Raw genomic sequence first — 25207 nt, 5'->3', positions numbered from 1 at the left:
TAGGTTGCTTAGGTTGTTTTATTATGCTTATGTGATGTGCCTTGGGACACTTCACCACAGTTTGTCTTTCAATCTTTTAAAATGTTTTTGCCATTATAGAACAGGTGTATGGGGTAGTGAAAGGATCAAATGATCCAAAGGGCAGGTGATGTCTGTGCTTTCACCTCTGTCTAAGCATAATGTTACAGGGCACTCTAGAAAGCAGGAACTGTGACTGGGGATACTTGGTGTTGGAGTTGGGCCCGTGGTGCTGAATCTGCAATGCTGGATATTCTGTTTTGTGTGGAATCACAGGCCATTGAAATTCTGCTCTTTAGCAAAGAAAGTATACTTCAAGAATAACTTATGCCTGTGAATGGCATCAGCTACCTTGAAGGTAATATCCTAGTCATTTTTTTTTTACATAGATTACCTTTTTAATTGTTATGCTGCCTTAAATTATAGCCTCCAAGGAGAGAATGCTGAATATCACACCAGGTAATAATAGGATGTGCATGGAAATGAGGTCCTGTTTGTAGTCCTCTGAAGGAAATGGAGCATTGTAATTATTTGGTTGTGATGAAGTAACTTCCAGTGCCAAGTTTAAGGATATTTTCGTGGATTTAATATATAGTTTTATTTCTTCTTTAAATTCCCCTTAAATGTTCAAGGAAGGCAAATTAATGTTCTTTTGTGTTGCTGGGTTTGGTTATCTGCCAGAAGAGTGCTCTTTTTTTTTTTACTGGATGTGTTTGGAGGGAGCCCGGGGTGGGGGTAGGGGTACGGAGGGGACGGTATGAAGCAAAGGAGGAAGACTTTGCAAACCAAATTTCCAGGGGTTTGTACAATGCATTTTGTCAGCATTGTGTTGTGCCTCATCGCAATGTGCCTACCTTTCAATACTTGGAATTATTATATTTATGGTTTATTGGAGCTGCTTAGCAACAGCTGAGCCCCATTGCTGGGTAAATGACTTTTCCTCCTTCTATTTGCTCATTCACTTATGTGTAGAGTCATGGAATCATTTATGACAGAAGGAGGCCATTCAGCCCATTGAGTCCATGCCAGCTCTCTGCAGAGTGGTCCAGTCAGTCCGACTCCCCCACTTGATCTCCATAGCCCTGCAGGTTTATTTCCTTCAACTGCCTATCCAATCTCCTTTTGAAATCATTGTCTCCATTTCCACCACCCTCATGGGCAGCGAGTTCTAGGTCATTACCACTCACTGGATAAAAAAATTCTTCCTCACAGGATGAGATTATCGGACACATCGTCCCTTAGCAATCTGAGTTCCAATCTGGTGGAAGCAGATTGAATGATACCTTTCAAAAGGGAAATGGATATATGCTTGAAAAGAAATATTTGCAGGGCTATGTGGAAAGAATAAGGGAATGTGTCTACATGGATAGCTCTTGTAAAGAATCGGCACAGTGCGACAAGCCAGACGGCTTCTTGCTGTGCTGTGTGATTCAATGGTTCTTTATACTCACCCAGGGAATCAGGGTTCATGCTCTGTTGTCCATTTTAATCAACGATTAATGACATTTCTGACCAGCATGACCTCAGTGAATGGAAATCAAAATTGCATTTTTGGAGCTGATGATTTTTCATTTTGTCCTGCTGACTTGTGTTTGTAGAACCGTTTGGCTGTGGCCCAAAGGCCTGCTCCTAAATACTTTTCAATATTATTTCCTGAGTAAATTTTAGTTGTTTAATATGAGCTCAGAAATGAAAGGATCAGTGGTTATGTTACATGTTATAATTGTATAAAGGTGAAATGCAGGGACAATACGTTTGCACTGCTGCGCACTGTGCTCGCTTTACGCCCGTGAATTCCCAAAAGTGAGTTTTAGGGGGAGTCTTTCTGAGTGACATATGCATTGCCACTGAGCAGTTTCTCAGCTGCTTCTCAAAAAGCTTGTAGATTGCATACGTGGACTCTCATGGAGATAACAGCACTGGAAGAGATAGAGCAGAAAGTCACTGCAAGGTAAGTGCAGCTTTGCTTTTTGATTCAATCAGTTGTGCTTTTCTAATCTGTTTGTCAAAGATTGCAGTTGGCTCCCTTTACTTAACTTGAGCAGTTTTCACTTCAAACTGCCATTTGCCATTTGCACTGGTGGTGAATGTTGAAGGTGTTGGATGGGGTTGCAATCAAGTGGCTGCTTTGTCCTGGATGGTGGCGAGCTTCTTGGTAAGTGGTGAGTATTCCATCACACTCCTGACTTGTGCCTTCTAGATGGTGGACAGGCACTGGGGAGTCAGGAGGTTAGTTACTCACCGCAGAATTCCCAGCCTCTGACCTGCTCTTGCAGCCACAGCATTTATGTGGCTGGTCCGGTTCAGGTACTGGTCAATGGTGACCCCCAGGATGTTGATATTGGGGGATTCAGCGATGGTAATGCCATTGAACTTCAAGGGGAGATGGTTAGATTCTCTCTTGTTGGAGATGGTCATTGCACTTGTGTGGCGTGAATGTTACTTGCCAATTATCAACCCAAGCCTGGATGGTGTCCAGGTCTTGCTACATCTGGACATGGGCTGCTTCAGTATCTGAGGAGCTGTGACTATTGCTGAACACGATGCAATCATCAGTGAACATCCCCACCTCAGACCTTATAATGGAGGGAAGGTCATTGATGAAGCAGCTGAAGATGGTTGGACCTAGAACACAACCATGAGGAACCCTTGCAATGATGTCCTGAGACTGAGATGATTGACCTCCAACAACCACAACCAAGTTCCTTTGTGCTAGGTATGACTCCAACCAGCGTAGAGTTTTCCCCCTGATTCCCATTGACTCCAGTTTTGCTAGGGCTCCTTGATGCCATACTCGGTCAAATGCTGCCTTGATGTCAAGGGCTGTCACTCACACCTCACCTCTGGAATTCAGCTCTTTTGTCCATGCTTGGACCAAGGCTGTAATGCAGACAGGAGCTGAGTGGCCCTGGCAGAACCCAAACTGAGCGTCAGTGAGCAGGTTACTGCTGAGCAAGTGCCACTTGATAGCACTGTCGACGACCCCTTCCATCAGTTTGCTGATGATCTGGAGTGTAGGGGAGGCGGTGGCATAGTGGTAATGTTGCTAGACTAGTAATTCAGAGCCCAGGCCAATGCTCTAGGGACATGGGTTCAATCTCCACCACGGCAGTTGGTGAAATTTGAATTCAATTAATAAATCTGGAATTAAAAGCTAGTCTAATGGTGACCATGAAACCATTATTGATAAGAACCCTTCTGGTTCACTAATGTCCTTTAGGGAAGGAAATCTGCCATCTGCTGTCCTTACCTGGTCTGGCCTACATGTTACTCCAGACCCACAGCAATGTGGTTGACTCTTAACTGCCCTCTGAAATGGCCAAGCAATTAGGGATGGGCAACAAATACTGGCCTTGCTAGTGATGCCCAGATCCCATTTAAGAATAAAACAAAAAGACTGAAAGGGCGGTAATTGGCCGAGTTGGATTTGTCCTGCTTTTTCTTCACAGGACATACCTGGGCAATTTTCCACATTGCAGGGTAGATGCCAGTGTTGTAGCTGTACTGGAACAACTTGGCTAGGGGTGCGGCTAGTTCTGGATCACATGTCTTCAGTACTATTCCGGGAATGTTGTCAGGGCCCATAGCCTTTGCAGTATCCAGTGCCTTCAGCTGTTTCATGATATCATGTGGAGTGAATCAGATTGGCTAAAGACTGGCATCTGTGATAGCTCAGAAGGAAACTGAGATGGATTGTCCACTTGGCACTTCTGGCTGAAGATGGATGCAAATGCTTCAGTCTTGTCTTTTGCACTGATGTGCTGGGCTCCCCATCGTTGAGGATGGGGATGTTTGTGGAGCTTCCTCTTCCTGAGACTTGTTTAATTGTCTGCCACCATTCATGACTGGATGTGGCAGGACTGCAGAGCTTTGATCTGATCCGTTGGTTATGGGATCACTTAGCTCTGTCTATCGCATGCTCCTTATGCAGTTTGGCATGTAATTAGTCACATGTTGTAGCTTCAACAGGCTGACAACTCATTTTGAGGGATGTCTGGTGCTGCTCCTGACATGCCCTCCTGCACTCTTCATTGAACCAGGGTTGGTCTCCCAGCTTGATGGTAATGGTAGACCGGGGGATACACTGGGCCATGAGGTTACAGATTGTGGTTGAATACAATTCTACAGCTGCTGATTGCCCACAGCACGTCATAGATGCCCAGTTTTGAGTTGCTAGATCTGTTTGAAATCTATTCCATTTAGCATGGTGGTAGTGCCACACAACACGATGAAGGGTACCCTCAATGTGACGACGGAATTTTGTCTGCACAAGGACTGTGAAGTGATCACTCCTACCAATACTGTCAAGGACAGATGCATCTGCGACAAGTAGATTGGTGAGGACGCGGCCAAGTAGTTTTTTCCCTCTTGTTGGTTCCCTCACCACCTGCTGCAGACCCAGTCTAGCAGCTATGTCCTTTTGGCATCAGCCAGCTCAATCAGTAGTGGTGCTACCAAGTCACTCTTGGTGATGGGCATTGAAGTCCCCCACCCAGAGTACATTTTATGCCCTTGCTACCATCAGTGCTTCTTCCAACTGGTGTTCAACATGGAGAAGCACTGATTCATTAGCCAGGGTGGCGGGGTGGAGGCAGTAGGTGGTAATCAGCATGAGGATTCATTGCCCATGTGTGACCTGATGCCATGAGACGTGTGAAGAAGTTACTTTGAGCGTACATGGTGTGAGAAGGTAAATAAACTGGGGAGGGGAATATTCTCTAACATACCCACCCATCATCATCAGTACCGAGTAAAACCTGTCAACTTCTTAGGGGAGGAAATTTCTACAGGAGATAAGGCAACAACTGCCAAGAAAATGGGAAGAAACCATGAAGTCGCTGAAAATGTTAGGTGAGCACAGAGGGGAACACGTTTGATTTAAATTACTTTTAACAGAAAACAGCCTTTTAATGATCATTCGCACAACATCTTGCTCAATGGAGCTGTTCTCCAGTATTCAGCCCTGGAAGTTAACCAATTGAGTGAGAGAATGGAAAATTCAATACTCACCAGAAATCCAGTGTCCAGTCAGCAGTGAACGTTCAGCCTCAGACACCTGTCGGTTAGCATTAGGAACAAAGAGGATCACTGGATTTACAACTCGAGTGAACTTACCATCCACAAGGCCTTTTCAAACAACCATTCATCATTAACTCTCTGCTTTCTGTCCCTTAGCCAATTTTGTATCCATGCAGTGACTGCTCCTTTAACCTCAGGGCTTCAATTTTGCCAACAAGTCTCTTATGTGGTACTTCACCTTTTTAAGCCTATATACACAATCTTAACAATTTCCTCATCCACTCTTTCCATTACTTCATTCAAAAACAAACTTAATTGAAATTGTCAAACTGCCATGGTGGGATTTAACCTCGTGTCTTGGATTATTTGTCCAGACCTCTGGATTACTAGTCCCAGTAATTTACCACTAGACTGCTATACCCCTTCTGAAGATGGATTCGCATGTTCAATTTCTGAGTCGCAAATCTATAACGTGCATGTTTTTGATACAGGGAGACACTGCTGGGTTTTAATGAGGAGGTGGTAGCCCCACCCACTGTCTGGAAAGCTGGGGGCGAGCCCATCTCCTGTGGCCCTGGATGCCACGATGCCATTTTGCATAGCTCAGGCAATTAATGAGGTCGTGGCTTAATGCCTCTCTGAGGCAGGATGCCTCCAAGAGCTGCAGGGCAATCAGAGGGCTTGCAGCTCTTCAGCCACTGTGGCGCCACTGGGAGTGGTGGCCACCTCTGGGACTGCAGCAACCCCTGGATCCGGGCAACGATGGAGGCCAAAGAAGAAGGTAAGTGGGGTCGGGGCTCACTGGGGCCAATCAACTGGCCATGGGAGGGGGTTGATCGCAACAGCAGGGGTGAAGGTCTTCCAGTGGTGGAGGTTCATGCTGTTGTGGGGGGGGGTGGGGGCCCTCCATGGGGCATGCAATGCCCAATCAGGAGGGACAACCCCCAGCCCACAAGGAGGCCGCCACTTAACCTGGCCACTTAAGGGCCTCAATTGGCCTAAGGGTGGGTGGGCCACTTGCCACCTCCCCCGCTGCTGGTAAGATACCAGCAGGGACAGGTAGGCAGTCAGCATGGCCACCATTCCCCCACCCCGCCCCACCCCACCACCATACTACCCAGTTTCAGGCCCCTCCACCAGCTTGCTTCTCCGGTGGGTGGGGGGGGGGGCATAAAATTCCTGCCAATGGAAGAAAATATAACACCTGCTGCAATAAACAAACACTAACCCTTAAGAGTTTTCTCTTTCCCTCCACTGGTCTCAGATTACTTTTCTGTCTTGCCTTCTCCACACCACTCATTCAGTCTCACTCTGAAGTGTCGTGCCAGTTTATCAACATGCAGCAGAATTAATGGTGAACTGGTTGTTTTGCCACAAACTTTAACCACGCACAATATCTAGAGTTCCTGACTGGGCAGAGCCACAGGAAACCAGGCAACAAAGATCATACAAATGGTAGCATCTTGACGACCAAAATATGACTGCAGTGGGTGCCAACACAATTTAATGCCATCGTTTTCCTCTGGGCTCTGACAGTTTCTAAGAGGTTACAAGAATAAACATAGTTTCCAGACACTGCTAGGAAGACTCGTATATCTAATGGCTGACTATCATGGTAAGCAATTGGCTGCATTATGTTGAGGTAGTTTTGCAACAAAAGCGCCCTCTTGGTGCATGAGTTTGAAACTGCAGCTTCTTCCATTAAGTTGACCTGATAACCATGGTGTATCTGGTAACCAATGCAACTGAACTGTGATGGACAGTGTAACTGGCGTTTTATTTCTCCTTACAGATAATATGCTGACTAAAACTAACCACCATACTGACCCTGTTCTACATTTTGTTCTGACGTGTAGTGAGTGGAGCTTCCTCTCTATTTCTCTCAGCAGTAGTTGTGTGTAATATGTGTATTTTTAAGCTTCATTTAAAAATACGTTATTAAAATTGAAAAATTCCTCGCTATTGACAAAGGCCTTGCACAGTCAGGTGATTCGCTCCCACCCCCGCCACCCATGCCCTTTGGCATCAGCATGCCCCAACATACCATTCCTGGAAAGCTAAACTTTAAATCAGCTAAGATTCCTCTGTGGTTGTGACAGCCAGGAACTCAACTTGTGGATTTATATACGTAATATTTCCAAATCCTTGAGATGCGCTGTTTGGTACTGAACAATGATGACTTCCTCTGTATGTGTCTGACAGTTTCTTCCTTCCTGACCTCAGTATAGTTGTGAATCCTCCTGAGCATTAACCAGAACTCGAAAACCGAGCTGTGTTAGTTTCGATTTGAATAGCCATCTATAATAGTGAGGTTTTTTTTTAAATCCTCTCAGTAAATTGTGCTTCAATTGATGCCATAATTCTGCTGGGATATGCAAGTTGCCAGTTGGGCTTTTTTATACAGAATCTCATTTATTTTTTGCTTTTCTGTTCTGAATTGTTCTGAGGCCTATGATTCATATAATTGTAAGAGAAAGTCAGTGTCAAATTGATTTATTTACAGATACACCAATCACTACTCAACACAAAGCACTAAAAATGGATGTGTTCTATATCACCTAGTTTAAAAAAGGTGCTTTCTAGTGCATTTTAAACTGCAGCCTGCCGATGCCTGGACATTGAGCAGCTCCTCGGCTGTGTGCAGAAAGGAAAAAGTGGTGAGGAGGATTGCATGCCTGTTAGAGTCCACTGGATTTCATTCCACTCATTGCAATGGAAAGGAAATTCTGATGGGTTTTGTAAGAGGCGTGCAATCATTCTCACCAGTTTTTCCCTTCTATCCCTGATCTTTTCAGTGTGGAAAGGAAATGTCTAAGAGTTGAGTTGTGTAAGATCGTTAAGGTTAAGGAAAAGATGACACTTTCAACTGTGAGAGTAGGACGAGGGAACACAGCTCAAACTGGTATTAGGTAAATTTAAGATTATATCAGTAATTTCAAAGAGCGGTCAACACACACAATGTGCTTCATATGAAGTAGGAATCATTCAAGAAACAATTAGATGCTGCAGTAAGGTGAATTTGCAATCCTTCTACTAGGATAAATTAAGATGGGCTGAATAGCCTTCCTCATCTTTTGATCTTGTAACAGTTAGCACTGTTTTAGGGGAAGGCCCACCTTGCAAGAGCATTGAGGAAGGAGTTGTGTTAGCATTGTGAGATTTGGCAATATCAGTAGAGAAACCCGTGCAGGTAGCATGCAGCGGCACTGTCTCCACCCTGGGGAAGCAACGCAAGTCTGTGTAGTGTCACCAGAAGCAGTGCTATGTGAACAAATTTTTTAAAGAATAATTTGAATGGTTAGCAGCTATTGAAACAGATAAAAAGATGAAAGTGTCCATTTTTCTCATGTTATTCGAGAAAACAGTTATGATGATTTCAACTTTGAGGAAAGAAGGAATCCAGTACTGACCGACAAGCATGTACACAAAATGTGACACATTAAAGGCATTTTGTGCATGTAGAGGAAATGGAAACCATTGATCAGTATGTAATTAAATTATGGATTTACTGTAAGGTAAACTAACTGGATCAGTGGTATTGGACAGGATCATTGTGGAATAATTCTCTAAGAGTGGCTGCTATTGGAGGGAAATTGGATGGTAAATGAACAGATTTGTACAGCAGCCCTAACTATGAAAGAGCAAGTCAATAAACTGCAGTTTAAGAAATTAAACCAATAAAGCAATAGTCAAAAAAGAAATGAGGAAACTAACATATGAGCCATCAAAAAAGCAGTCATCAAAGGTAAAGGAGCTGGACAATGGAATGCAGCGTAGATCTAAAAATTGCCCAATCTTTGGAAAAACAGAGAGAGACTGGGTGCTACCATTAGTGAGAGAATCAGTCATGATTTAACCAGGGTAGAGAAGCACAGCTGAGCAAGATTACAGTATAAGAACAATTTGTGGTAAGTCAAAATAAAAGTGATGGGTATTTGGAGTGAGACATACCAGTGAAAGGAATATGTCTTGCCAGCTTTCCATATAAGGGCACCAAATATCAGTCATCATTGCTGAAGTTACCAAATGATGAACAGCCAATTTTAGGTTGATGCGCTGTAAGAAACTTGATCTTGTGAAAAGAGGACTCACAGTGAATACCCAGCAGGGTAAGGAGGTGTAGAACAGTTCAAGGTGCTTGTTCAAGCATTGGATTGTTTGCCAGTGTACCCATTCAGAAAATCACCAATTGCACTTGCAGGGAAAATATTAAAATGGCACTTGAAAGAATGGAGGATTTAAATGTCATAAATAAATTATATCAATCAGCAGAATGAGTGAACTCATTAGTAATTAATGTTATTTTTTAAAATGATAAATTACAAATTAATTTGCATCCCAGGAACCTAAACAGGATTATTAAAGGGGAGCATTTCAATCTTCCAATTTGATGAAATTATGATTCAGTTTGCAAGTTTGATGTATCTGCAAGTTTTGGCAACTGAAACTAAATAAAGGAATCTCCAGTTTTATGCATTCAGTATTCCTATGGAAAGTTCCTCAAGTTTCTCTTTGTTATTACTTCAGGAGCTGAATCAGTATCATCAAATCATCCAAATGATACATGACCCCATTGACAGCATTAACACATAGATGGATGATACAGAGTGTGATCCAAAGAGGAACATGAGGGCTGCCTTTGGGAAGTACTTGAAGTTAACTTGAAATTTTATAAAGGCAAAGCCCATCCAGGTGTTTCCTCAAGATATGCTCCCACAGCCTCTTTAATGGTAATTCCAAAAAAGCATACATAAATAAATGAAACAAATAATTTGAGGGTCATAGGGACATATAGATTTTAAACAGTAATAGGACGCTGTGTATTGGTCTAGGATAATTTAGAACATTGCTAATTTATTTTTAAAAATTCTTCATCCTGCTGAAGAGACAAGACCAAGTCCATCATCATGTGAACTTCTGGAGTAAGAAGATCTAATTATGAGATTAAATGCTTGTAAGATATATTGAAAAGCTTAAGTTTCTGTTGCAACTAAGCACACGTAAATATTAGTTTCAAGAAATACAAGTCTATTACAGTACAGTAAGTTTGAACATAAATGAACAACAGTAAGTATTATAAATAATTACATTTGAACATAAATCAGTATGAATGTTTCTTTTAGGATGCAAGTTATAATGATAGAATGGGTATTATAGACGTTCCGAAATTTAGTAACTTTTCTCCTTTGTATTAGGCTGATGGATGGTAGAATTGTGTGAAGCCCAATTTTGAAATTGGTGTCAGTTAACCAATTAGTAGTTGTAGTACTGAATACCTGTGCTCCAGAACTACCTGCGCCCCTGGTCAACCTGTTCCAGTGCAGCTACAGCATGGCATCTACCCGGCAATGTGAAGAATTGTCCAGTTATGTCCTGTCCATCAAAAGCAGGACAAATCCAATCCAGCCAATTACCGCCCTATCAGTCGACTCTTGATTATCAGCAAAGTGATGGAAAGTGTCATTGACAGTGCAATCAAGCAGCACTTACTCAGCACTACCCTGCTCACCAATGCTCAGTATGGATTCTGATAGAGGCACTCTGCTCCAAACATCATTACAGTCGTGGTCCAAGCATAGACAAAAGAGTTGAATTTCAGAGGTGAGCTGCGAGTGATTGCCCTTAACATCAAAGCATCATTTGACCGAGTGTGGCATCAAGGAGCCCTAGAAAAATTGAAGTCAATGGAAATCGGGGGTGGGGTGGGGGGGGGGGTGGTAACTCTGCACTGGTTGGAATCATACTTAGCACAAAGGAAGATGGTTGCCATTGTTGGAGGCCAATCATCTCAGCCCCCAGGACATCGCTGCAGGAGTTCCTCAGGGTAGTCTCCTAGGCGTAGTCATCTTCAGCTGCTTCATCAATGACCTCCCCTCCGTCATAAGGTCAGAAGTGGGGAATGTTCATTGATGTTTGCACAGTGGTCAGTACCATTCACAGTTCCTCAGATACTGAAGCAGTCTGTGCCCATATACAGCAAGACCTAGATTACATTCAGCCTGGGCTGATAAGTGACAAATAACATTCGCACCATACAAGTGCCAGGCAATGACCATCTCTAACAAAAGAGCATCTAACAATTTCCCTACGACATTCAATTGTATTACCATCGCTGAATCGCCTATCATCAACATACTGGGGGTTACCATTGACCAGAAACCTAACTGCACCAGCCATATAAATACTGTAGCTACAAGTGCTGGTCAGAGGCTGGGAATTCTGTAGCGAATAACTCACCTCCTGACTCCCCAATGCCTGTCCACCATCTACAAGGCACAAGTCAGGAGTGTGATGGAATACTTCCCAGTTGCCCAGGTGAGTGCAGCTCCAACAACACTCAAGAATCTTGATACCATCCAAGCCAAAGCAGCCCACTTGATCATCACCCCATTTGCCACCTTCAGCATGCACTCCCTGCACCACTGGCACACAGTGGCAGCAGTGAGTACCATCTACAATATGCAATGCAGCAACTCTCCAAGGCTTCTTAAACAGCACCTTCTGAAACTGCAACCCCTACCATCTAGAAGAACAAGGGCATCAGATGCATGGGAAGACCATCACCTGCAAGTTCCCCTCCAAGTCGCACAGCATCCTGACTTGGAACTTTATCACAGTACCTTCATTGATGTCAAGGGCAGTCACTCTCACCTCACCTCTTGAGTTCAGCTCTTTTGTCCAAGTTTGAACCAAGGCTGTAATGAGGTCAGGAGTTGAGTGGCCCTGGCGGAACCCAAACTGAGCATCACTGAGTAGGTTATTGCTAAGCAAGTGCCGCTTGATGGCACTGTTGATGACACCTTCCATCACTTGACTGATGATTGAGAGTAGGCTGATGGGGCGGTAATTGGCCAGGTTGGACTTGTCCTGCTTTTTGTGTACGGGACATACCTGGGCAATTTTCCACATTGCAAGGTAGATGCCAGTGTTGTTGCTGTACTGGAACAGCTTGGCTAGGGCGCGGCAAGTTCTGCAGCAGAGGTCTTCAGTACTATTGCTGGAATATTGTCAGGGCCCATAGCCTTTGCAGTATCCAGTGCCTTCAGTCGTTTCTTGATGTCACGCAGCGGACTGCAGCGGTTCAAGAAGGCAGCTCACCACCACCTTCTCAAGGGCAATTAGGGATGGGCAATAAAGCTGGCCTAGCCAGTGACAATCACATCTCATGAATGAATAAAAATAATTAGTGTCCTGTAATGCCTGCTGTTTGGGAAAACTAACAATTGTTAGACATTGCATGGGAAAATACCAAACATTGAATTATATAGTTCAATGGATTTCATGGCCCACCATGAGGAATTTCTGATCTGCTCATCCTGTTCCTTGGATTACCAAAGATAAACACTCTGGAGGAAAAGTGTAACCGAGGTTAAGGGGCTGTATCTTCAAGGAGTAAAACTGGGACTGCACCCTCTGGCACTATGTATAAATATTGGAAATAGTTTTGACCTGCCTGCAAAGTGGAGAAGGAACCAGACATTTGTAAAATGGCTCAGGTACTTGTTAGGATGTCACTATGTGGTGCAGTACTCTCCATCCAAGGTACCCAGATCCTTTAATAAGTGCCATTGCTTTCTATAGGTTTGTGAATGTAATTTTGAGACATGTCCTTAATGATCAGTATCTGGTGATGCCCACTAGGACTGTTGATTACTTTAGTCAGAGTGCTGAAGAGGGAGCTCTGCAAGCAGAGGCTAAATTGCTCTTTGGAATGTTTATTAAACTTTAATGAAGTCATCCTTTTTCTTTGAATTTTGGATAACAAAGACCCTTAAAAGTTCTAAGAACTTTACTTTGTTGACTAAATATACTCTGATAGCTTTAGCCACTGGTACAGGAGATAAAACCAACAGTCCAAGCTCAACTTTGTAACTGATTAAAGCATTTAGTTTAGTCGTTTAACCCATAACCTTGAGATTTGTGTGTTTTCAATAGATTTAATCATCATGATCTTATCACCTGATGACGTGACCTAGAACATTTCAGTATGACAATGAGTTACATTTCAGGGATATTAGCTGAAGTTGGTTTTACTTTGACCTTAGAATAGTGCTAGTGAGGCTTTCTGGCACACAAGTCTTGTGTAACTTACAAATTCCCTAACTCTGGCATCTAAGAGGTCCTGGTTTTAAAGAAAATAATGGTCTTTCCAACGGCTGGACTTGTAAATTGTGGCTTGTACCTGGGACCACCTTAGCATCCTTCTCAGGCTAATGTAAAAGCAACTTCAGTTTACATACCTTTTACCAAAATCACTTTTTCAGTAGAGTTCTTCCTTCTTGACTGAACCGTGCTCCTTCAGGCTGTTACGACCAGGTGGGAAAGCGGTCTAGGATTCCCTTTCAGCCTTCACCTGGTCTTACTGTAACAGGGTTTTATTTTTTGAAACAGTGTTTTTAGCTCCCCCTTGGTGAATCCTTGTTCACCACTTCCCAATTATTAGGCAAAGAAACCAGCACACACACAGGTTTTCTTGGGTTTAAAGAAGAAAGGTGAAATTTTATTAAACTTATGTAAACCCTAATTCGGTTGACGCCTACGGACATGCAACTTGCCCACGCTAGCATGCACAAACATTACACACATGCAGATGGGACTGTTGTCAGGCTAACTGGCCTGTTGTTCCTTTTTTTCTTTCTTCCCTCCTTTCTTGAATAGTAGTGTTACATTTGCTAACTTCCAATCCGCTGGGGCCATTCTAGAATGTTGGTAATTTTAGAAAATCATGATCAGTGCATCCACTATTTCTGCACCTACCTCTTTTAGAACCTATGGATGTAGGTGATCAGGTCATGGGGATTTGTCGACTTTTAGTCCCTTAAGTTTCTCTAATACTTTTTCGCTGCTGATATTAATTACCTTAGGTTCCTCACTCTTATTATCCCCTTGGTTACCCTCTATTTCTGGGATGTAATTCGTGTCCTTTACTGTGATATTTGTCAATATCTCTGCCATTTCCTCATTCCCCATGATAATTTCTACTATTTTTGCCTCTAATAGACCAACGTTTACTTTAGCTACTCTCCTTTTATATAGTTATAAAAACAGACTTTTACATTCGTGGCTAGTTTACTCTCATTCTATTTTCTATGTTCTATTTTCCCACCATTATAACATTGCCTTTGTTACAAGCTCTAATTATTTCTTGCTTAATGCTTTGTCCAACAGCATAACTATTGCTAGGGAGCTACTGAGGAAATGATGCTTGCACAAAATGTATTTGTTCCTCTTCATGTTTAATCCATTGTTGTAAACGGGCATTAAAACTGCTTTTCACTGACTAACTTGTTTTCTGATACAACAAGACTTGCCTTAACTTGCACAAGATTTCAATGGTATTACAGAACTTCCTGATACTGCCTCGATCTGTCTGAGCTCACTCTTAGGCTGGTGAGCAAATGTGCATTGAATTCATCTGTTAACTGTTGGTATTCTTTTTGTGTGGCTTTCTACGCACTGAACGTAATAGCAGCTGATTACTGTAACATGTTCTGCTCACCTGGCACAAGATTCTTTTTAAAACGGGTAGGAGTCTGCATAATGCTTCTAAAATCTGATGAAAGTTAAGGAAAATTTTAATCTTCCTCCACTTTCTTGACTCCTGCTAATCAAACAAACTGTATAGGAAAAAGCACCCCTTAGCAACACCAGAAAGAAACTTGTCTGTTCAAAGTTGTTTACATTATATCAAAGATCAGTCTTAATTCTTTGCTAGGTTAATCATGATCATAATTGTGGACTGCATTTTTATGTGGGAGGGTGTCAGAAATTGGATTATATAAGCTGCAGGATCTGTGAGTCAGTGTGGCGTGCTGTTTATTTGTTGCAAAAAAAAAATATTTTTAACTCCTTCAATGCTGACCTCTTGAGAATTGCCTCTGCCATTCCATTGCTTAAGATTGCTGCAGCCAATGTGCTGCTTTTCTCTGTAATGATGCAATTATAAAATGTAGCAATTATAAAATCAACAGGGATTACAAATAAAATGACTTTCAAAGCATAGTCATCCTGCACAGCAGGAGCAGCAGAAAACTTTTTGCTTTTGAATGCCCATGCAGAGAGAAATGGCATATAATGCCCCAAATAGGATGCAAGTGACACATGATTGAGATGTAGTATTGGGCTGTTGGTTAGTAACACTTCTGGTGGAATGTTGAGCTACCTGTGCTTGAACCTAACTTCTGATGCACTTAACTAGGGTTGTCCCTCATAATTACAGCGTTGCCAACTATTTGTGGTATAAATATGGAAAACCGCTAATTATAATGTGGAGGCATCTACCCCAGTGCTTGTAATGCCTGGTGGGGCATTATGGTTAGGGAATGGGGGGAGCTTCATGCAGATTTTTAAATTTATTCTTTAGGGTCAATGGAAAGGGACTAGCTCTAATTAAATTTCATTGCTTCTTTCAGAATCAAGCACCAAAACATTGTGTCACTGGAAGACATTTATGAGAGTCCAACACATCTCTACTTAGTGATGCAACTGTAAGTATCGACTGCACATTTCACACATCTACATAGTAATTCAGTTGTAACAATCCATCTATTATAAGCAGTGTTTCACATTCAGTGCTAGCTGTTTACTATACATGGACCTAGTAATACAGCTATAAATGTTTATCCAGAGCTAAACATTAATTCAGCATAGACCTGAAGATACAGCTGTAACTATCTATCCAGTGCAAGCTCTCTATTGTATATTGAATCAATAATACAGATGTAACTATCTGTCCAATGCTGAATGTTTATTGCAAGTGTCAATCTTTCCCAGGATAGGGTGTAGAATAACTGTGGAATCAATAATGGACTATGCATGGTATATATTTTAAATAATTTATGTAAACTAGATAATAGGGTGAAGTCAAGGCTGAAGTATGCGACAAGCCAGAAACACACGTGAGGCTGGATGATGCTCTTAAACCATTAAAACATCTTTGTTTCCTACCTTGCTTATGTTATCAGTGTGCACATATTTGAAAGAAGTATTACTGTATTGATACTGACAACAGGTTTCTGTGATGATAGATTGCAGTGCTACTGAACCATATAATTAGGCTAACAGTGATGGGATTCATTTTATGACTTTGTGTAAGAGAATGACTTCCAATATTTTCTGTATTCACAGTTTGTATTTTTAATATAGCTGCAGTAGAAAGAGCTGAAGGTCTACCCACGTAACTTGATGGGCTTCCCAAGCCAGTTTCCAGGAATATAAAATTGCCTCAAACATCACAAATGAGCATTCTTTATTTTCCCTCCTTGCTCCCACAAGATCTGTTTATGGATATGGTGGGGGGATGTGTGGTGATGGGGGTTGGAGTGGTTGACAGGCCCTCACAAGTATGATTTTGGTAGATTATCTGAGATATGAATGATCTTCATTGTGTCTGCTTTAGAGCACATGCACCCACTGGGGTAGATTTTGACTTTGTGCGATAGTGTAAAATGGTTGATAACGAGTCGGCAGCCAGCTTTACATTACTCCCGATATTTCTTTTTAATTTCCGATGACTTCAATGGAAATAAAAATCACTATCGCACAAAGTCGAAATCCACCCCAGTGTGCACGGAGTAGACACGCCCAATTCCCCAACTCTTCTCTTGCCACTCATTTCATCCTCACTGTCAGTAGATACAAGACAAGGTACAAAGCTGCAGGCTGGATCTGGAGAAGCTCCTGCAAGTTTTAGACCCCTTTCAATGGTTATTCTTGGCACCTGGTCCTTTTTTGTGGACTCTGTTAGCTTATACTGGTTTGTCGTTAGCTGGTGCATTGCGTCTCGGGAGCTATAACGAGAGATTGATTCTCCAGCGATGTTCTTCTGCAGTTAGCTGACCTTTTTGGACCCCACTATATGTTTTGGACTGCGCTCTGCCTTTGGTTGAGTTAGTTGTATTGTAAGTGGCTCACTAATAGGTTGCTGTAGGTTCCGTTTCATTGTTCACATGTTTTGATACTGTAAAAATTAGTGACCAACATACCCAGCAGCAGTTTGAAAGGAGCAGATCTGCATTAATATTGTGTGCAGGTTAATGTGAATAATATGAGCCCTTACTGTAGTTGGGGAAAGCTCTGATCTCTGATATTCATGGGCTGTTTGTTCATGTTGTAGGAGTGTGTAGGTTGGGTAGTGGGGGTCGATGTCATCTACTTGTGTGCTGCTCCACAGGGAGAAAGTTGGAATCTATGACCTCTGCTGGCTTGTGAGTGCTGCTGACAACTAATTACAGTGTGGGAGAGCGAGCTGTAGACAGCCTGTACTGTACATGTTGACATCTGAGTCATTGGCCCCATGTGACTTAGCAGAATCAAAAAAAGTCTACTTTTGAGTGTTTTTTGCCATTTCTTTGACAGGTTTCATTATAAATTTCCACTTTTTCTCCTAACAAGAATCTTTCCTTCCTTGGACTGCATGGACTAAAGTGCAATCAAGAGAGCTCCTTTAACCCTGCAAGGGGCTAACTCATGTGAAGCTTTGTTCCCTGTCAGGTACATGCTCCAGTGGCGCTTTATAATCTCACCAGGGCTCTCCAAGTGACGCTAACAAAGGGAGCTTCTTTAGCCTTGTGCAGGACTTGGTGCAGTAAGGTACCAATGATCGGTGCTTTGTTGAGGCTTCATAATTCTAAGGGAGAGGGGGAGCTTTCTTAAAAAATAGTAACGCATAAAAAGTATGAGAAAAATGTATGTGTTTTGGGATGGTATTATTTGAAGGAGGAATACTCGGAGAATTCCCTATTCTTTCAAGCCATGGGCTCATTAATGCTTACGTGATAGATAGGACCTCATAATCTCATCAAAAGTTGACACCTGACAATGTTACACCCCCTCAGTATGATGTTGCATTGTCAGTCCAGAATCCTGGAGTGGAACTTGAGCCTACAGCTTTCTGGCTCAGAGGTAGAAGTGTTACATGTACTGAGCCAGGGCTGAAGACAATGTTTAGTCTTAGCCCTTGAATGTTTTATCCGCTCACTTTTAGAAATGCGAGTATTGGTTAAACGTATTACCCTTTCATTGTTAGCAAACTTAAGGTTGCTCTTTATAATTGGATGGGTTTGCACATCTTAGAACCATAGAAAAAGTACAGCACAGAAGGAGGCCATTCAGGCCTTTGTGTCTGCGCCGGCCGAATAAACGATCCACCCAAACTAATCCCACCTTCCAGCACCTGGTCCATAGCCCCGCAGATTACAGCACCTCAGGTACATGTTCAGGTACTTTTTAAAAGAATTGAGGGTCTCTCCCTCCATCACCATTCCTGGCAACGAATTCCAGACACCCACCGCCCTCTGGGTGAAAAAGTTTCCCCTCATCCCATCTAATCCTTCTACCAATCTTGTTAAATCTGTGTCCCCTGGTAACTGACCTCCCCACCAGGGGAACAGGTCCTTCCTGTCCACTCTATCTGGGCCCCTCATAATTTTGTACACCTCAATCAAGTCACCCCTCAGCTTCCTCAGTTCCAGGGAAAACAACCCTAGCCTATCCAATCTTTCCTCATAGTTGCAACCTTCAAGCCCTGGCAACATTCTTATACATCTCCTCTGTACTCTCTCCAGAGAAATTATTTCCTTTCTGTAATGTGGTGACCAGAACTGCACGCAATACTCCAGCTGTGGCCTAATCAACGCTCTATACAGTTCCAGCATCACATCCCTGCTTTTATACTCTGTACCTCGGTCAATAAAGGAAAGCAATCCATATGCCTTCTTCACCACTCTAGCTACCTGTCCTGCCACCTTCAGGAACCTGTGGACATGCACTCCAAGGTCTCACTTCTTTTACCCCTCTCAATATCCTCCCATTTATTGTATATTCCCTTGCTTTATTTGCCCTCCCCAAATGCAATACTTCACACTTCTCTGGATTGATTTCCATTTGCCACTTTTCCACCCACTCAACCAAATCATTGATATCATTCTGGAGTCCACGGCTTTCCTCCTCACTATTAACCACATGGCCAATTTTTGTGTTATCAACAAAACTTCCCAATCATGCTGCATTTAAGTCCAAATCATTAATATATACCACAAACAGCAAGGGACCCAACACTGAGCCCTGTGGAACACCACTGGAAACCACTTTCCATTCACAATAACATCCGTCGATTACTATGCTTTGTTTCCTTTCACTGAGCCAATTCTGGATCCAACCTGCCACCTTTCCCTGTATCCTATGGGCTTTCATTTTGCTGACCAGTCTGCCATGCGGGACCTTGTCAAATGCCTTACTAAAATCCATGTAAACCACATCCACTGCACTACCCTCATCAATCCTCCTTGTTGCTTCCTCAAGAAACTCAATCAGGTTAGTAAGACATGACCTTCCCCTAACAAATCCATGCTGACTATCCCTGATTAACACATACCTTTCTAAGTGACAGTTTATCCTGTCCCTCAAAATAGATTCTAACAATTTACGCACCACCGAGGTCAGACTGACTGGCCTATAATTACCTGGCTTATCCATCGCACCCTTTTTAAACAATGGTACAATGTTCACAGACCTCCAATCATCTGGTACCTTGCCTGTATCTAGTGAGGATTTGAAGATGATCCTCAGCGCATCCTCCCTGGCTTCCTTTAACAACCTGGGATGCAATCCATCCGGTCCTGGTGATTTATCCACTTTCAGGGATGTCAGGCCCTCAAGCACTTCCTCTCTCATTATGCTTATCGTATCTATTATTTCATACTCCTCCTCTTTAACTACAATGTCTGCGTCAACCCTCTCCTTTGTGAAGACAGAGACAAAAACTCATTTAGAACTCTGTCCACATCTTCTGCATCCACGCATAAGTTCCCTTGTATATCTCTGATAGACTCTACCCTTTCCTTAGTTATCCTCTTGCTCTTAATGTACTGATAAAACATCTTCGGGTTTTCCTTGATTTTTACCTGCAATCATTTTTCAAGTCCTCTCTTTGCTTTTCTAATTTCCTTTTTTACTTCACCCCTGCACTTTCTATACTGCTCTAGGCTTTCTAAAGTATTAAGATATTTGTGATCGTCATAAGCTTTCTTTTTCTGCTTTAACTCACCCTGTAAGCTTCTAGATAACCAGGGGACTCTAGATTTGGCAGTACCACCCTTTGTCTTTGTGGGGACATGCGTACACTGTGCCTGTAGTATTTTGCTCTTGAATGCCTCCCACTGGTTTGCCACTGATTTTCCTTCAAGTAGCTGTATCCAGTCCACTTTCGCCAGGTCACCTCTCAGTTTCTTAAAATTTGCCTTCCCCCAACTTAGAACTTTTACTCCTTTTTTAACTTTGTCCTATTCCATGATTATGCTAAAACTAACTGTATTATGGTCACTATCTCCAAAATGGTCACCCACTGTTACTTCATCCACTTGCCCAGCATCATTACCAAAGACTAAATCTAGAATAGCGCCCCCTCTCGTTGGGCTTGTTACGTGCTGGATAAAAAAGTTCTCTTGAATGCAGTTCAAGAATTTTGTCCCCTCTGTGCCCTTCACACTATTTGTATCCCAGTTGATATTGGGGTAGTTGAAATCCCCAACTATTATTGCCCGAAAGCTTTTTCACTCAGAAGTTTGCCTACATATTTGTTCTTCAATCTCCCTCTCACTACTTGGGGGTCTACAGTACACTTCCAGTAATGTAGCTGCCCCCTTTTTATTTCTGAGCTCCACCCATATGGCCTCGTTTGATGATTCATTTAGCATATCATTCCTCCTCAAAGCTGTTATTGATTCCTTAACTAATAATGCTACACCCCCTCCTTTTTTATCTCCCTCTCTATCCTGCCTGAAAACTCTATATCCAGGGATGTTGAGCTGCCATTCTTGCCCCTCTTTAAGCCAAGTTTCCACTATAGCAACGATATCATGTTGCCATGTGTCTATCTGTGCCCTCAACTCATCGGCTTTATTTATTATACTCCTTGCATTTAAATAAATACCTTTAACATTGCCAAATTCCTGTGTTGCACACTTTTTAAACTTTTGCTTCTTCTGCCTTTCAGAGTGACTCACTAATTTTGCTAATTTTCTGCATCCTGTTCCCTGCCCTGAAATTGTCCTATCCAAGACTGCGCTCAGGTTCACATCCCCCTGCCAATCTAATTTAAACCATCCCCAACAGCACTAGCAAACCTCCCTGCAAGGATATTTGTCCCAGTCCTGTTCAGGTGTAGACCTGTACAGGTCCCACCTTCCCCAGAACCGGTCTCAATGCCCCAGAAATCTGAAGCCCTCCTTCCTGCACCATCTCTCCAGCCACGCATTCATCTGGTGTATTTTCCTATTACTATACTCACTAGCGCGTGGCCTTGGGAGTCTTCTTTCTTTTGGGCCTCCTTATCTCGAGAGACAATGGATACGCGCCTGGAGGTGGTCAGTGGTTTGTGAAGCAGCGCCTGGAGTGGCTATAAAGGCCAATTCTGGAGTAACAGGCTCTTCCACAGGTGCTGCAGAGAAATTTGTTTGTTGGGGCTGTTGCACAGTTGGCTGTCCCCTTGCGCCTCTGTCTTTTTTCCTGCCAACTACTAAGTCTCTTCGACTCGCCACAATTTAGCCCTGTCTTTATGGCTGCCCGCCAGCTCTGGCGAATGCTGGCAACTGACTCCCACGACTTGTGATCAATGTCACACGATTTCATGTCGCGTTTGCAGACGTCTTTATAACGGAGACATGGACGGCCGGTGGGTCTGATACCAGTGGCGAGCTCGCTGTACAATGTGTCTTTGGGGATCCTGCCATCTTCCATGCGGCTCACATGGCCAAGCCATCTCAAGCGCCGCTGACTCAGTAGTGTGTATAAGCTGGGGATGTTGGCCGCTTCAAGGACTTCTGTGTTGGAGATATAGTCCTGCCACCTGATGCCAAGTATTCTCCGAAGGCAGCGAAGATGGAATGAATTGAGACGTCGCTCTTGGCTGGCATACGTTGTCCAGGCCTCGCTGCCGTAGAGCAAGGTACTGAGGACACAGGCCTGATACACTCGGACTTTTGTGTTCCGTGTCAGTGCGCCATTTTCCCACACTCTCTTGGCCAGTCTGAACATAGCAGTGGAAGCCTTACCCATGCGCTTGTTGATTTCTGCATCTAGAGACAGGTTACTGGTGATAATTGAGCCTAGGTAGGTGAACTCTTGAACCACTTCCAGAGCGTGGTCGCCAATATTGATGGATGGAGCATTTCTGACATCCTGCCCCATGATGTTCGTTTTCTTGAGGCTGATGGTTAGGCCAAATTCATTGCAGGCAGACGCAAACCTGTCGATGAGACTCTGCAGGCATTCTTCAGTGTGAGATGTTAAAGCAGCATCGTCAGCAAAGAGGAGTTCTCTGATGAGGACTTTCCGTACTTTGGACTTCGCTCTTAGACGGGCAAGGTTGAACAACCTGCCCCCTGATCTTGTGTGGAGGAAAATTCCTTCTTCAGAGGATTTGAACGCATGTGAAAGCAGCAGGGAGAAGAAAATCCCAAAAAGTGTGGGTGCGAGAACACAGCCCTGTTTCACACCACTCAGGATAGGAAAGGGCTCTGATGAGGAGCCACCATGTTGAATTGTGCCTTTCATATTGTCATGGAATGAGGTGATGATACTTAGTAGCTTTGGTGGACATCCGATCTTTTCTAGTAGTCTGAAGAGACCACGTCTGCTGACGAGGTCAAAGGCTTTGGTGAGATCAATGAAAGCAATGTAGAGGGGCATCTGCTGTTCACGGCATTTCTCCTGTATCTGACGAAGGGAGAACAGCATGTCAATAGTCGATCTCTCTGCACGAAAGCCACACTGTGCCTCAGGGTAGACGCGCTCGGCCAGCTTCTGGAGCCTGTTCAGAGCGACTCGAGCAAAGACTTTCCCCACTATGCTGAGCAGGGAGATTCCACGGTAGTTGTTGCAGACACCGCGGTCACCTTTGTTTTTATAGAGGGTGATGATGTTGGCATCGCGCATGTCCTGGGGTACTGCTCCCTCGTCCCAGCACAGGCATAGCAGTTCATGTAGTGCTGAGAGTATAGCAGGCTTGGCACTCTTGATTATTTCAGGGGTAATGCTGTCCTTCCCAGGGGCTTTTCCGCTGGCTAGGGAATCAATGGCATCACTGAGTTCCGATTTGGTTGGCTGTATGTCCAGCTCATCCATGACTGGTAGAGGCTGGGCTGCATTGAGGGCAGTCTCAGTGACAGCATTCTCCCTGGAGTACAGTTCTGGGTAGTGCTCAACCCAGCGGTCCATCTGTTTGCGTTGGTCAGTGATTATGTCCCCCGATTTAGATTTGAGGGGGGTGATCTTCTTGATGGTTGGCCCAAGAGCTCTCTTCATGCCATCATACATTCCTCTGATGTTTCCGGTGTCTGAGGCCAGCTGAATATGACTGCATAGGTGTTGCCAGTAGTCGTTTGCGCAACGCCTAGCTGTTCTTTGTGCAGTACTTCTGGCTGCTTTAAGTGCTGCGGATGTTAAATCGCTGGGGGCTTTCTTGTAGTTCAAAAGTGCAATGCGCTTAGCGGCTATGACAGGTTCCAGCTCTTCATTATGAGATTGAAACCAGTCTGCATTTCTCTTCGCACTTTTGCCGTAGGTGGTCAAAGCTGACTCATAGATGGCGTCTCTGATGTGGGCCCACTTGGTCTCAGCATCCCCTGTGGGAGTGTTTTGAAGGGCTGTTACAAGTGAATTTAGAAATTTTTGTCACAGCTGTGGGTGAGAAATTCTGCTCGTGTTGATGCGCGGGTGGCCCTTCTGCTTGGAATGATGCAACTTCTTTGGTCTGAGTCTAACCTTGCTGCACACCAGGGAGTGGTCGGTGTCGCAGTCCGCACTGTGGAAGCTGCGTGTGATTTGAACACTGTTTAAGGCGGCTCGCCTTGTGACAATGAGGTCTAGCTGGTGCCAACGACGTGATCTTGGGTGCCTCCATGAAACCTGGTGACAGGGTTTAGTGTGAAAGAACGAGTTGGTGATGCAGAGGTTATGATAGGTACACAACTCAAGCAGTCTCTGCCTTGGGAGTAATCCGGAGATTATTACCCTTGTGGTCCTGCTTGCTAATCTCTTTCCTAACTCCTAAACTCAGCTTGTAGGGCTTTATCCCTCTTACTTGCTATATTGTTGGTACCAATATAGACCACAACCTCTGGCTGTGCACCCTCGCCCTCTAGAATGTTCTGTACCCGCTCGGTGATATCCATGACCCTTGCTCCAGGGAGGCAACATACCATCCTGGAATCACTATTGCTCTCTTGTCCTTTTTCCTCCCTCCCTGCACAGCTGAATCGCCCATGCTGTTCCGGTCATGACTCTCACTGCACTCTACAGAGGAACCGTCCTTCCTATTGGTACTCAGAACTGAATACCGGTTAGAAAGCGGGATGCCCTCCGGGGACTCCTGCACTACCTGCCCCGATCTTCTTGGCTGTCTGACAACTATCCAGTCGCTCTCTGGTTCATGAAGCCTCTCCCACAGAATTATAATGACCTTCTTATATATACTCCACAAACCACCCCCCTGCCCCCAAAAAAAACTATGTGATCTCCTGGGAGAGGCAAGAAATCAGATTAAAATTCCAGGCCAATTTGGGGGAGGCGGAGGAAATCTGGGAAATTCCTCTCCGACCTCCTTCGATCCAAGCTGTGATTGTATGGGCTCGTGGTCACTGTTACACATGATTCAATACTAATTGCATTTTAGTTGTCATCTCATTTAGGGAGGACACAAGGGTGATGATGTGGGAAGTGCATAAAGCTCTCAGGGGAGGGAGATTGTTAGGAGGTTGTAGAGGGAGCTTGACCATCTGTGCAGGCTGTTCCAGACCTGGGAGTACATAATGCCGACACTGCCTTCTGAAAAAATGGAAAAGCATTAAGGGAATAATGTTGTCTGGCTCCACTTCCAGCACAAAGCCTTGCAGGTGGTAGTAGAGATGGGATTACACAATTGTGGCCTCTATTTGCCAACTTGCACTTACCACTAGCAAAGCTCCACACTGGGAGCGGAGGCTGGCAAAATTATTCTTTCAGTATTTTTGTTTCCTTCGTGAGTACGTGAAATCTGTAGGATAGGTCCTGTCCAAACAAATCACTTTGTAATCATCAGCTTTGGTATCTTTAATAACCATTGCATTTTGCCTATAATATTGCTAACTACTTATTATAGTAATGTTTTTCCCATTAAATTCCTAGCCAATCT

General features: G+C 43.7%; 1 protein-coding gene and 1 long non-coding RNA gene across 3 annotated transcripts in view; one reads left to right on the top strand and one right to left on the bottom strand.

Moving 5' to 3' along the window:
* LOC137380182 (uncharacterized) overlaps positions 1-7203 on the bottom strand; it is a 34450-nt gene extending 27247 nt beyond the window's left edge. For both annotated transcript variants that reach the window (XR_010976990.1, XR_010976991.1), the window contains exons 1-2: positions 7082-7203; positions 5029-5074 (exon numbers count right to left, since the gene is read on the bottom strand). This is a non-coding gene — a long non-coding RNA (uncharacterized lncRNA). The remainder of the gene's footprint in view (positions 1-5028; positions 5075-7081) is intronic.
* The window catches only part of LOC137380181 (calcium/calmodulin-dependent protein kinase type 1-like), a 202124-nt gene that overhangs the window by 130878 nt on the left and 46039 nt on the right, over positions 1-25207 (top strand). Inside the window, exon 4 of the mRNA XM_068051945.1 lies at positions 15450-15524. Within this exon, the coding sequence (XP_067908046.1) occupies positions 15450-15524 (75 nt within the window). The remainder of the gene's footprint in view (positions 1-15449; positions 15525-25207) is intronic.

This window comes from Heterodontus francisci, chromosome 19 (assembly GCF_036365525.1).
Source record: "Heterodontus francisci isolate sHetFra1 chromosome 19, sHetFra1.hap1, whole genome shotgun sequence".
NCBI lineage: Eukaryota > Metazoa > Chordata > Chondrichthyes > Heterodontiformes > Heterodontidae > Heterodontus > Heterodontus francisci.
The sequence above is the reverse complement of the archived record's forward strand: the minus strand, read 5'-3'. Positions and strand labels throughout refer to the sequence as shown.